Below are 14,206 nucleotides of genomic sequence, written 5' to 3' on the forward strand. Positions count from 1 at the left end.
GTCCACACTAGGTCTGCTCAGCCCTTTTATTGTGGTCTCTTTACCTGAAGCATTTTGTGCACAATTGGACCCTTAGTGACCTATTAATGTGAATAAATAAAAGGAGTTAATTTCTTGCAGCTATCAAATAGTTAATTCTGCATGAAATATTGGGGTGGCATTTAACCAAATGGTTTGCCATGAGTGAATTTTGTGTTGTTTGACTGCTGTTTCAATAGCACAGAGAAGGATGCAGATGTCTGTGATAATGCATTTATTTCCCTGGAGCATCCTTAAAATGTTTGTGCAATGAAATATGTATATGTATCACAACTACCAAATGGTTCATCATGAAGATAATCATTTGGCTAATCTAGAATGTTAGTTTGTCCTGTATTTAAAACACACTTCTGGACTCTTTCACCACTTGCCTGTCTTTTAAAAAATGCTTTTGTACCAATCATGCTTCATTAAATATTACCAATCCATTTAAACATAGGGGAAACAGAAGTACTCTGCCCGTTTTATTAGGTACAGGAGATGCCTATTACAGTGAACACAGAGTATATTTCTGTATTTTCGTGGACTTGTGCTGCTGTAGTCCCTCCCCGTCAAGTTTCAGAAATGCCCTTCTGCACCCATTGTTGTGACTCATGGCTGTTTGAGTTACTGTCACCTTCCTGTCAGCTTGAACCAGTCTGGCCATTCTCCTCTGACTTCTCTTATTAACAAGGCACTTTCACCTACAGAGCTGCTGGATTTTTTTTCCCCACAATATTCTCTGTAAACTCAAGAGACTGTTATACGTGAAAATCCCAGGAAATCTGCAGTTTCAGACTCAGACTTCCCTGTATGACACCAAGTGTTATTCCATGGTCAAAGTCACTTAGATTGCATTTCTTCCCCATTCTGAAGCTTGGTATGAATAACAACTGAACCTCTTGATCATGTCTGCATGCTTTTATGCACGCGTTGCTGCCATATGATTGGCTGATTAGATATTTGCATTAATGAGCTGGTGTGCCTAATAAAGTGGCCATTGAGTGTGTGCCAAGACGTGTAGGAACAGGCATTCATTGAATCTTGCTCTAAATTCCAGTATCTGCGGTCTCTTGTAACTTTCATTCACCATGGAGCAGTAGCTTTAAGCTCTTAAGTGACTTGAATCACTTAAGTGTGGAAAAACTGTGGGTGCACCTTGGGTTTCAGTTGTCTCAATTGCTGAATGTTTATGCACTTGCTGGTCATGTTGATCTTGATTCTTGCTGTCTTACTAATGTGTTTCTGTGTTTCCATGTTCTCGTCTGCTTCTGTCATCTGAAGGGTAGCAGAACATCTCCAAGTAATGTTGAGTGGAATCAAGTAATGTACTTTATGTACTGGAAGAATGCTCTTCACTCCATTGACTGGGCTCCATCATGAGAAGGATGTCAGAAAACTTCCTTGCATCTTCTCACATTCCAATGCCACATGGGTTTAGAGCATGATATGTTGGCACTGGAAGCATGGTGACAATTGCAAATTTCTATAGATGCACCGTGGAGAGCATTCTAGCTGGTTGCATCACCGTCTGGAATGGAATTTCCACTGCACAAGATTGGAAAAGGCTGCAGAGGGTTTCAAACGCAGCCGATTCCATCGTGGGCTCCAGTCTTCCCAGCTTCCAGGTCCTCTCCAGAAGGCGATGCCTCAAAAAGATGGCAACCATCATTATGGATCCTCCCCCACCACCCATCAGCCAGGACTTGCCCTCTTCTTCTTATTACAATCAGACAGAAGGTGCAGGATCCTAAAGGCACATGCTCAACATTTTAGGAACAACTTTTTCCCCTCTGCCATTAGATTTATGAATGGACGTTGAAGCAACCCATGAACCATACCTCACTATTTTGGCTCTTTTGCAACACATATTTAATTTATCAATTACAAGAAGAATTTTTTTTTCTGTATTGCACTGTTCTGCTGCAAGGGAATAAATTTCACGACGTACAATATTAAATCTGATCCTGAAGTTCTGGTCGTGGTATTATAGGAAGAATGTGGAGGCTTTGGTGAGGGTGCAGATGAGGTTTACTCAGATTAGCAGGCATGTGTGATGAGGAGAGGTTGGACAAACTTGGAGTGTATTTCTCTGGAGTAGTGGAAGCCATTGGGAGATCTGATAGAGGTTTATAATATGAGAGGTACAAGTGGATTACAAGAGCAAGGCCCCACCATGTGTGATCTGACAAGACTGAGTATTAGTAATCCATATTGTTACTGCCATGTTTCTCAAGAACAAAATTTACTTATTGAACAATAACCTGCTCCATTTTTCTGTGGCCTGTTAGTATTGTGCAAGTGGAAGCTAGACATATCGGTGACATTTTGCATCAGCTCAGAGGTAATCAAAAGTTCACAAGCACCAGGAGGTCTTTACTCTGCCTGGTAAATCACACTGCACTATTTCTGCTGCACTATTTCTCAATTATTTTTGTGAAATCTTAAGAATTTTAGTAAGCTATTTGATCGTAATAAATTTCAAACTAAGTTATAGAACTTAAATGATAGAAAATTCAGACCCTTCTGCTCACGATTTGCGCTGACCTCAACCTCCTCCATTTTATGGCATGGTACAGGAGTTAAGCATTTAGCATAATGCTTTACATTGGCTTCAGTTTCTGCCGCTGTCTGTAAGGAGTTTGTAACTCTATATGTGTGGGTTTCTTCCGGGAGCTTCAATTTCCTCCCACATTCCAGAAATAAGACATATGGGTTTAGGCTAGTAAGTTGCAGACATGCTACTTTGGCGCCAAAAGCCTGGTGACATTCGTGGGCTGCTCCCCAGCACCCCCTTGGACCATTGGTCATTGACGCAAATATCGCATTTCAGTGTATTTTCAAAGTACATCTGGCAGAAAAAAGACGATGGTTAAGCTTTGGCTAATAATGCAGCGGGCTGGGCTAATAATCAGAGCTATAATGTCCCACTACAGCAACTGGGCACAGAAAGCTGCTCTTAGAAGTAAGTTAAATCTATCTTTCCCAGACTTCAGAAGAATGTGAATTGACTTACTTAATGATGCTTGAAAGGCAGGTTAGAATGATGAGTGGAAAAATTCCTTTTGGTTGAAGGATTGCGTTTCAGAAGTAGCAACTGCCTTTTTAATGGGCAGGGTGGATTCCCTTAATGGAGAAAGCCTGTGCGTGACTTTGTTTAATGTGGGGAGGCTGATGCATGGGCAGCTACCACGTGATCTTTGACCGGTTGGGGTCAGAGTCAAATGGCATGGAATGCAAGAAGACTGGGGACCTTTTCACTGCCCTTGTGGTGTGTCATCATCTTCTACCAGCTCCACTGCTGAGGTATTGGTTGGATCGCTCTTTGTCTGGAATCTTCCACTTGACCTTGCCTCCATGGATGACTGTAGCAGGAGCTAAACTCTGAAGCAGGGGTTCTCAACTTTTTTCTGTGGCATGGATGAAAGCCATTAAGCAAGGGGTCCATGGACCCCAGGTTTGGTCCTGATGAAGGGTCTTGGCTAGAAACGTCAGTTGTTTACTCTTTTCCATAGATATGCATGGCCTGCTGAGTTCCTCCAGCATTTTGTGTGTTTTCCCGGGTTGGGACCCTCTATTTTAGATGCTATTGATCTCAGGAACTCACTAGCCTCTTCACCATGACAAGGTGACAATCCTCTGAGAAGGACTATTTAGTAGTGTCCTCCTGTAGATAGTTACAAATCTTTGGAATTCTCTGCCTTAATGTTGTAGATTCTGAGTCACTGAACATATTCAGGAAAGAATCTAAAAATCAAGGGTCAAGGGTTAATACAGAAGACTGTTGAGGAAGATTCATGTGTTACATGTACAAATGCATTTTGTGTGTGTTGCTCTGTATTTCCAGCATCTGTAGAATGTGTTTATAATGTGGTGGTTTGTTGAATGCTTGAAGGGTTGCAAGACTATTTGCTGCTTCCAATTCATAGAACATGATTTGAAGAAGAATCTTTTTTTTTATGTTGGGTTGTTAATGGAATAATCAAGGGCATTTCATTCTCCTGAGAGCTGGACGGTCTTAATATATTCAAATGGTGTTAGAGACAAAGTCCTATTCTGCTGTTACAGTGATGATGAGACCCACTTGCAAGTGATTATCAATCACTTGGTAGTTTAGTCTAACCAATATGTTGATTATTGGAGGTGTTGAGCATGTTGTTTTTCTATTTTCTGTCTTTAGCCCATTCTTCAGGAATGCCGTTAGTGAACGGAGACAGCGGACACAACCACCCAGAGGCAGATAGCCACAATGAGAAGGGAGATGGTGAGACTGGTGCGGACGATGGGAATGAGCAAGAAGTCATCGTTATCCAGGATACAGGATTCACTGTTAAGATACATGCCCCAGGGATAGAACCATTTGATCTGCAGGTGAGTGTCATAGCAATCCAAAGTTCAGCTGGTTTTAAGGAAACCCACTGGGTTTTATAAGCATCCTCAAACTATTTATACATAAAACTCATCCAAGGAGAAACTTGGTATTGGATAATTGTATTGAAAGGTAGAACAGGTTTGAAGGACTGAATGGTCTTTTTTGTTTATAAGTGCCATTTAGCACTTTTCTTTGCCTTTTTCCTAATCAAGGAGAGAAAATAACACTCTGGAAACAAAATAAACAGGACACTTCAGTAATGGGTACCAAGACTGTGCCCCTCTGTATAAAAATGATGGTGTTATTGTGTCAAATTTTCCTCCAAAAATGGACTTCCATGTTCTTCACACTGGTTAGTCAATCTAGCATTTTAGATAGTTCCCTGAGCTCAATAATATCAATAAAACAGATTTAAGAATTTCAAAAATCAGAGGTGACGGACCTTGAAGGCAAGTTGAGGTTGTAATGGGAAAGTGGTGAATGATGGATTTTTCAGGAAGCTCTTAAAGATGATAGACAATATAAAGTTTTGGAAGAGAATTTGAATACCTGATGAATACACTTTCTCACTGCCAAAGTGCCCTAGGAAACCACACCATGGGAAATGTGAAGTTTATATTCTGGGTTGGGTGATTTTCAAACACTTTTTTTTAAGGATGTAGAATGAAGATTTTTGGAAAAGAATCAAAATTGGTATGAGGATGAAATTTATGCACAGCAAGTGCTTGTGACCTGAAAAGATTTGCTGGGGCAGATAATAGACTTGCTGAGCAGAATGATCACCTTCAATATTGTCATCTTTCTAATTCTACGATAAGAAATAAGAGCGGGAGAGCTCCTTGCCCTTGACTAAACCTTATTCTTGCTGACTAGGTGCTCATATTTGAATTTTTACCAGAGTGCTGTACCATCACCTTCAAACTTCCTTACTCTTCATTAGTCATTCTCTTATCGATTTACTCGGCCAGTTTTCAAACCTTATGCTCTCAAAATGGGTGATTTACCTTTTTGCACAGTGCACTTCCATCTGTCACTGTTTTGTTCAACTACTTAACTAGTTGGTGCCTCTGTTACTATCATTATGTGTTGTGTTATGTGACGTAGGTGATCATGGTCTCATGACCATAATTGTTCTTGGCAAATTTTTCCTGCTTAAGTAGTTTGCCATTGCTACCTTCTGGACGGTATCTTTATAAAGGTGGGTCACCCCATCCATTATCAATACTTCTCAGAGATTGTCTGACGTCAGTGGTGGCATAACCAGGACTTGAGGTATGCAGCAGCTGTTTGTATGGCCATCCACCACTTGCACTCATGGCTTCACGTGATTGAGTGCCTAAGCAGATGCTACACCTTGCCTAAGGGTGTCCTGCAGGTTAGCAGAGGGAAGGAGTGCCTTACACCTCCTTTGGTAGAGATGTATCTCCATCTTGCCACCCTGCCTCTGTTAAACCACTCATAATAATATATATGTTTGACCTGGCTTTGTTTCAGCAGCAAATATGTGTAGGTTACATTCAGTCTCCTTGTTCAAGGTTGAAATAAATTTTATATAGTTAAGGACCAAACACTGGTTCTTTCCACCCTTCATCAATTACATGCTACCAAGTCACAAATAATCTCTGTTTATTCATACTTATTGTGTTTTTTTTTTAACCTTCTCAATCTATGCTAATATCTTGCCCTGGTTTAGAAGTCACTAACCAATTCCTTTTGAGTAAAAATTGTAACATTGCTGCTGAATCTGTGATCAGCCAACCTAGTAGGTTATTTGGTGAAAACCACAAATTCTGAGGTCACAACTTTTCCAATCCTGTTCTACAACATCTCCAGCTGTTTCTGTTTTAGAAGGTGCTTGTGGTAGGCTTCCACATACCTGGCATGTATGTCAGTTCGTTTTTTTTTATTTTTGCAGTGTTACTGAGCTCTCAAGTACATTTAGGGAAGTGATAATGATTGTGCAAGCTTTGATCTGAACCTTGGCGTTTTCTGCTTTCAGTAAGCAAGTGCATACTTAAGTGAGGGCTCATGGAACATTCCTAGCTGCACTTGTGATGAAGTCCACAACAAGTGTTGGGAATAGATGCGGCACTTGCAGACTTGAAGGTTAACTCTTTCAGAGTTGAGTCTGTTGGGATTAGTTAGTGACCATATGGTCCAAATCAATGTAATTAATTTCCTGGTTTCCTCCACCTCTGGAATGCCAAGGAAGGACAGCTGGCATCATTCTGGCTCGGACGATAATTATAACTGGTTTAGGTGCCATGTGTGCAAATGTAATGATGGCTGAGTTGGCTCCCAGGATTTCCCAGCTGGAAGCTACTGTGAGGAGCTGGAGGCAGGGTTAGTAAGGGAAGTGAGTGCATTCAGTGTGACGTGGAACACTGCTAGGTTTCATTTGAGGAGCAGCTGTACTACAGCAGTGTTTCTCAGCTGAGGGCCTTCAATGTCACCTTGGTTTAAATCATTCTAATTTTCATAATCAATGAACCAAGCTCCTCCTACAGCCCATGGCTACCATATATAGCCATGGCTCAGTTAGTGTCACAAAGTCCAGTCTGACACCCCAAGCACTATGGAGGGAGTGCTTCTGTCTGTGGTATCTTACTTTGAGATGAGGAATGCCTGTCAGTCCTTTTGAATGGAAGCAAAAGATTTCATACCACTGATCTGAAGTCGAGCAGAAAGTCGTGTTTGGTTACCTTAGAAAGGAGGTTCCCATGGTATAAAAAAAATTGGGAATTCCTGCCTTGGCATCGGTTTAAAAAAAAGTAACATGTCTTTATCACTGCTCTTTGTAGTGAAAAATAGCTTCTATAAAATTATTGATAGTATAAGAAGAATTTCTACATTATATCCTACTGTTATTATGTAGGAATGTCACCTTTGCTATATTATGACATTGACTTCTTTGGCTGTGAAGTACACAGATTTTCACTATTTTGATGATTGATGGGGGCAACGTGTGATCAGACTACAGCTGCTTTTAGACTCTAAAGTGCAGCTTCTTTCATTTCCCCAGCGGCCCAGCTCACTGAATGGTATCCGATGCAAACAGAAGTTTCAATATAAGATTGAGGATTTCACATTTCGCATGGAAGGTGGAGTGTGAACACAGAACAGCTCAGCAAAGCACTGGCCCTTCGGCCCCTGATGTTGTGCTAACCCTTTAACCTACTCCCGTTCCCAAGGTCAATCTGCCACTTCCAGCCACATGGCCCTCTCTTTTCTCTTCATTCATGTGCCTATCTAAAAGTCTCTTAAGTGTTCCTAATGTATCCACCGCTACCACCACCACCGGCAGTGCGTTCCATGTACATTACTTTCATGTAAAATGAAAACCTGCCTCTGACATCCCCTTTATCCCAGTACAGTAATGTCCCCTTGTATTGCCGTAGCTGTGGAAATAACATTCCAGATCCCTTTCAGATAGCAGAAGGAGGTTGGTGATTAGGCGGACAGCAGGAGATGATTAAGTGTCAAAATGGCAAATCACAAGGCTAAATGAACTATAATTAAAGGAAGATCATTTGGATGGGATATACAGTGGAGTTATTAGAGTTAGGGGCAGGTGGTAGTGGTGAGGACATAGAAACGCACGCCTCCACTGCTTCCCAGTGAAAAGGTGTGGTAAGCTTCTGGGAGTGACGGAAAGAAGTGAGGCTTATCAGCCACACATCAATTCAGTGATGGTTTCCATGGCTGTCTTAAGTCACAGGGCCATTCAGTCCATCAAGTTTGCTCTGCCAATAAATCATCTCAACCCCATTCTCCTGCCTTCTCTCCCTAACCTTTGACACCCTTACTAATCAAGATCCTGCCAACCTCTGCTTTAAATATACCCAATGACTTGGCCACCACTACTGTCTGGCAATGAATTCCACAGATTCACCACCCTCTGGCTAAAGAAATTCCTTTTCATCTCTGTTCTAAAGGGACATCCTTCTACTCTGAGGCTGCATCCTCTGATCCTAGACTCTCCCACCATAGGAAACATCCATTCCACTCTATCTAGGTCTCTCAATATTCGATTAGGTTTCAATTTAAGTCTATGTTTCCACCGCATACAAACTTGAGATTCATCTCCCGACAAAACAAAGAAACCTAATAGAACCCATTTTTAAAAAAAAAATGCTGCCAAATACTCGATGTGCAGAGAGAAAAGAAACAAATCGTGCAAGTGATAAAAGTAAGCAAATGGCATTCAGAACTGTATCCTTCACGGGCTCCAGAGGCGATATTGATCAGTGTACTGAGTACTCAATTTACAGGCTAGGGTTAGCAGCATCCTCATTTGTTTGTCATTGCTTTAACGCAAGACCAATTGGAAAAAGGAAATTAAAATATTATGAAATAAGGAGGAAGAAAAGGTTATTTTGAGCTTCAGTTGAGCACCCTTGTAGGAATTCGAGGAGCCTACCCATGCATAAACTTTGAAAGTGGCAAAGTTTTTTTTAAATGGTTGATTTGTTGTCAAAAATTATGATAATTAATAGGTAATTTCAACTCTTAGAATAACACCGCCACTCAAAGATCCTTCAAGACCTTGCCCGGTTTTAACCTCCAAAAATTCCCCAATATCCTGACAGGGTGGATGTAGACTGGGCGTTTCCTCCAGAATTTAAACTTTTAAATATTCTGAGTCGCCTACAAGCAAGGTAACTGCAGGTCAAATGGGAATGTGAAGTTGCGTCAGCTTTCAGAGCATTCCATGATATTAAATTGTAGAGTTGGATTGAGGGCAAGAAGTTTGCTAGTCCTGGCTTGTATGATCTTATTGTAATTCTGATTTTCAATATGTAAGTCTGAGATTTATTTTCTTACGTAAGTCCAAGAAAAACAGTAGAATCAGTGCCATTGATTGCTGTCTGCCATTGGTGAATCGGGTGTCATCTGTTGTGGCCAAAACCTTTCTATTTCTCCAGTCTGTCACTCTGCTGATGAGCTTTTAAACCTACCTCAGGTCAAGATTTAGCAAAGTTAAAAATCGGAAAAATCAGACATTATTAATTTGAAATACAAGCAGAAAATGCTGAGAACACTCAGTAAGTCAGAGGGAAAACGAATCAAAGTCTTTTCATTGAAATTTGGGAAGAAGAGAAAACAAACTTACTGAAAAATTATCTCCTTATTTTTACCAATAATGCTGCCTAACCTGCCAAGTTTTTCCAGCACTTTCTTGTTTTCATATCAATTTCAGTTTGTGTTGGGTATTGTATTTATTTCACTCCATGGCCACGTTTCATCTTTTTGTAATAAAAGCTCCTGTATCAAACAAAACTTCTTATATTTCCTAATTTATTTTGTTTTGGGCATAGGTTTCTCCTCAGGAGATGGTGCAGGAGATCCATCAAGTTCTTATGGACAGAGAGGATACTTGTCATCGGACCTGCTTCTCTCTGCAGCTGGATGGAAATGTTCTGGACAACTTCTCTGAGCTCAAATCAATTGAAGGCCTACAAGAAGGCTCTAATCTGAAAGTGGTGGAAGGTATTGACTTGGCATACTATACCATACAGTGTATTAATGTTAACTTTAGGATCAGGCAGAACTAGGTAAATCAGCTGGGAATTAAACAAAATTTGTCAGGAAGTTATTATGATCCAAATCTGAGCTTGAGTCCTATTATGTTGGCATCATTAGCACTGCTATTAGTTGTTTAAGTTGCACTGTGAACATTGCCTTCTGGTCTTGGTCGATGCCATGAGAAGATGGGGGATTATTGAGAAAAGGTGGAAGAAATGTGGATATTTCAGCTTGGAAAGAAGGCAGTTAAGAACTAGTTACAAAATCATTCTTTTGAAAATATTTCAAATCAAGAAGCCTGTATTGTGCTGTGCTGTAGGCTTTCTATGTTTCAAACTTCAAGAGATTAAAATCGGTTTTGAAGCATATTGGTTAAGGCTCTTTATGTTCGGTCTTGACATTGATCCAGAGTTGAGAGTTCAAATTCACCAGTGTATATGTGAAACCATATTATAGCTTCCTTAATCACACACAAAATACTGGAGAAACTCAGCAGTCCTGATGAAGGGTCTCGGCTCAAAAAATCGACCCTTTAATCCTCTCCATAGATGCTACATGACTTGCTGAGTTCCACCAGCATTTTGTGCATGTCTCTCTGAATTTCCAGCATCTGGAGAATCTCTTGTGTTTCCGCTTCATTAGTAAATCCAATGACCTTGCATATGTACGACACCATTTGGGTGGGTCTGGTAACTGCCAACTGAGTTTGGCGGCAGTTAGGTGTGGTCAGTAAATGTGACTGTTCAAGAATAAATTAATAAAACATTTTTATTTAATTTTCAGGTAAGATGAGGAGCACTTAAACAATAGGCAGCTAAACTGAGTAGCTTGCTGGGATTTAGAAACTTAATAAAATGGGCTGAACAAGTTTTTCTTTCTGACTTGAATTGTGTTGAAGAAGAGCTGAAGTGGAGCAGATTAGTCATTCTATCTTTTTTTGTTGCATGTGCATTTTCTAAGAACCTTACACTGTCCGGGAAGCCCGAATACATGTGCGGCATATCAGAGACCTTCTAAAGAGCTTGGATCCATCTGATTCCTACAATGGTGTGGACTGCAATTCCTTATCATTCCTGAGCATGTTCACTGAGGGGGATTTGGGAGGTAAGAAATTGGACAGTGGTGTGGATAGGTAGTGGACTGTGAAACAGTAAGTATATTCTTAAAGGCTTTGAAGAGGTCCTGCTCCCAGCAGAACATGACTATGTTTGTCGTGGCTTAACTTGCTAGTTACTCTCTTAGCAGGCTGTAGATGTTACTTTAATGTATATCTGGGACCCATCCCTATACAATTTATGAAGTAGACAGGAAGTGTTTATAGAAAATGTGATCTTAGATTTACACTTTTACAGGGTCTGGTTGGTTTAGAGAACTCATCCAGAGGGCAACATGAAAGATTGTTGAACTGCACAGAGATATTTCACTAGGCAGCTGAAGGTGGTCTTCAAAACAGTAAGACACAGAAGAGAGTTGGGCAGTTCGGCCAATTGAGTGTACTATCCCTTGCTATCCCTTTCAACTCCAATTTTCTGCCATCCTCATAACCTTTGACATCCTGACTAATCAATAATCTGTCACCTCCATTTTAAACATATCCAATGACTTGGCCTCCACAGCTATGTGTGACAATGAATTTCACAGATTCTCCACCCTCTTTATAAAGAAAAAAAGAAATACCTCCTCATCTCTCTTCTAAATGGATAACCCTCTATCCTGAGGCAGTGCCCTCTGGTGCTAGACCATCCACTATAGGAAACATCCACTCATTCTGTCGTGGTTTTTCATGCCCCAGAAATGACCAAGAGACGCAGAAGATTCTTCAAGAAGGGTTAAACTTTAATTTGCAAGTCAAAGCTGAGACTGTCATTGAGCTAGTCGCTGATTGCCCACCGATCCTTGTACATAGCATTTTTTATAGCAATCTCCTGGTCCAGTTGCGTTAGCATATGTAATCGATCTATAGTTGCGTATTACACGTACTACACGTACATCATGTCCTTATTGTTCCTATCAGTTGGCTTAATCATGTTCTAATCTACATCTCTTAACTACCTCTCATTAACATACCATTGTCTTCTACATATAAGACTTCAGTCTCCTACCAAATTGGGTAAATGCATAGCAAATAACTGACTTCATAGTTAAAATTTATACTTTTATACTCTTTTATACTCCAATAATACTTGGTAGGTTACAATGAGATTTCCTTTCCTAGCCCCCCCCCCCCCCAACTATCTTTCAAAGCTGTTGTGAGTACAGGTCCAAAGCCATCAAATTCTACATTAAACATTTAATTCCCGGCATCATCCTCACGAGCCTCCTACAACCCTCTCCAATGTCAGCACATCCTTTCTTACTTAAGGGGCCCAAAACTCTGATCAATGCTGTATAAAGCCTCAACATCACACTTTTGCTTTTATAATCTAATCCTTTTGCAATGAATGTTAACATTGCATTTGCCTTCCTTTCCACCAACCCAAATTTCAAGTTAACTGTTGGAGAATCTGTGTTTTAAAAACGTTAAAAGAAAGCGGGGTGGGTGATGTGAAGGCTCCTCTTCATTGCCCAGTGTATCCAGTGCCACCCCTCTGAACTGGTGGGCGAGTATGAAAGTGGGTGTTTATTACTGCTGGGGACTCGAACAGCAGCTGCCTGTCTGGTGTGTGAATAATTGTCACTTGAAGGACTGCTTTTGGAGCAGTCCACAAACAGATCCCCTGGGGGAGGAAGAAAACAGTAATTTTTAACTTTGGTTATTAAACTGTACTTTATTAAAGCTAATGGAATTCCACAATGTGGTTGTTTTTGCAATTTACAATGGTGGACCTTGCAGTCGGCAGGTATTCTTCATTTCCGTGCGGATTGAGCTGTTGACCGTTACGTGATTGCTCTTCACGAAGTGGGGGGTGGGAATAGTCAGCCCTGACTTGCATTGTTCAGCTGTACAGATGTTTGAATTCTACACTGATCATCTGGAAGTTGATGTTTGATAGAGTTTGACAGCTGTGATAGGAGCTTTGGTTTCAAGAGGTGGCGGGTGACAAAGGAGTCATAACTGCAAGTAAATTGTGCAATAAGGTGCCTGATTTTTAACTATAAATTTCGTCGCAATTTAAAACTTGTCCATCACTTATGTTCTGCTGAAGTCTGAGAACACTGCTAAAAGGCGATTTTTTTTTAATCACTTCTAATCGAAAGCAATAAATTCACCCATTATATTTTAGTTTTGAAAACTTACTTTTTTTTAGAGAGTGGAAAGCGTAAAAGGAAAGGTTCTGAGTTAGAGCAAATAGACTGCACGCCTCCAGAACACATCCTCCCTGGCAGCAAGGAGCGCCCTTTGCTCTTCCTCCAGCCACAGATCAAGGATGCAAAGGTAAGGTGAAAGCAACACGCTGTCAATGCTGAAATTAAAAGCAGTCAAGGGCGAATACACCCAGCACAGCTGGCAGCATCAGTGGATAGGAGGCAGTGTTTCAATTCAACAACTTCTTGATCAATGTACAAAAATATTTGTCTTGAGGTTGTGCTGGTGATGTATTATTATGTGAATGTGAGCCATTGAGGTTGTTGCTCTCGTATGTGTTGTGTTATTGGGCAATGCTGGCAACTGTCAGTCCAGCATCACTTGTGTTTGTTGTCTGCCATTGGCCTTTGCTATAGGTGCGTGTAGTATAGCTGTAGTGTTACCTTGTGAATAGTCTACAGGGTTGAGGCGGCACAGTAGCATCATGATTAGCATAACACTTTACAGTATCAGTGATTTGGGTTCAATTCCCACCATTGCCGGTAAGGAATTCATATTTTCTCCCCATGATTGCGTGGTTTCCTCTGGGTGTAGTTTCCTTCCACGGTCCAAAGACCTACCAGTTGGTAGGGTAATTGTTCATTCTAAATTGTCCCATGATTTGTCTAGGACTAAAGTGGGGGTTGCTTCCACTCTGTATCTCAATCAATTAAAAATAATAGTTCCAAGTAATTGTGAATCTGAATTTTCAGTTAAATAAATAAAACGTTTACCACAAGCTCCTAGCATCAGCATGTCCTTTAGGGAAGAAAATATTTGCATTTGCACAGCTTGTTGTCCATTGATCCTGTTTACAGTTACTGTTCTATAGATTTGCTAAGTACGCCCACAGAAAAAGAATCTCGGTTGTATGTGGCGACGTGTACGTACTCTGATAAATTTTACATTGTACTTTGAAGTAGCTGAAATAATTTAATTTTTAACCTAGTCGAATATCCAACATGCAAATGGATTCACCATTGGAATTTGTTACTTTAGGTAAA

General features: G+C 40.6%; 1 protein-coding gene across 7 annotated transcripts in view; it reads left to right on the forward strand.

Moving 5' to 3' along the window:
• Positions 1 to 14,206, forward strand: part of cluha (clustered mitochondria (cluA/CLU1) homolog a) — a 93,020-nt gene that overhangs the window by 22,012 nt on the left and 56,802 nt on the right. For all 7 annotated transcript variants that reach the window (XM_059973453.1, XM_059973455.1, XM_059973456.1 and 4 more), the window contains 4 exons: positions 4,199 to 4,389; positions 9,709 to 9,880; positions 10,877 to 11,020; positions 13,165 to 13,292. In XM_059973453.1, the coding sequence (XP_059829436.1) occupies positions 4,199 to 4,389; positions 9,709 to 9,880; positions 10,877 to 11,020; positions 13,165 to 13,292 (635 nt within the window). The remainder of the gene's footprint in view (positions 1 to 4,198; positions 4,390 to 9,708; positions 9,881 to 10,876; positions 11,021 to 13,164; positions 13,293 to 14,206) is intronic.

The sequence above is a fragment of the Hypanus sabinus genome, chromosome 6 (assembly GCF_030144855.1).
Source record: "Hypanus sabinus isolate sHypSab1 chromosome 6, sHypSab1.hap1, whole genome shotgun sequence".
NCBI lineage: Eukaryota > Metazoa > Chordata > Chondrichthyes > Myliobatiformes > Dasyatidae > Hypanus > Hypanus sabinus.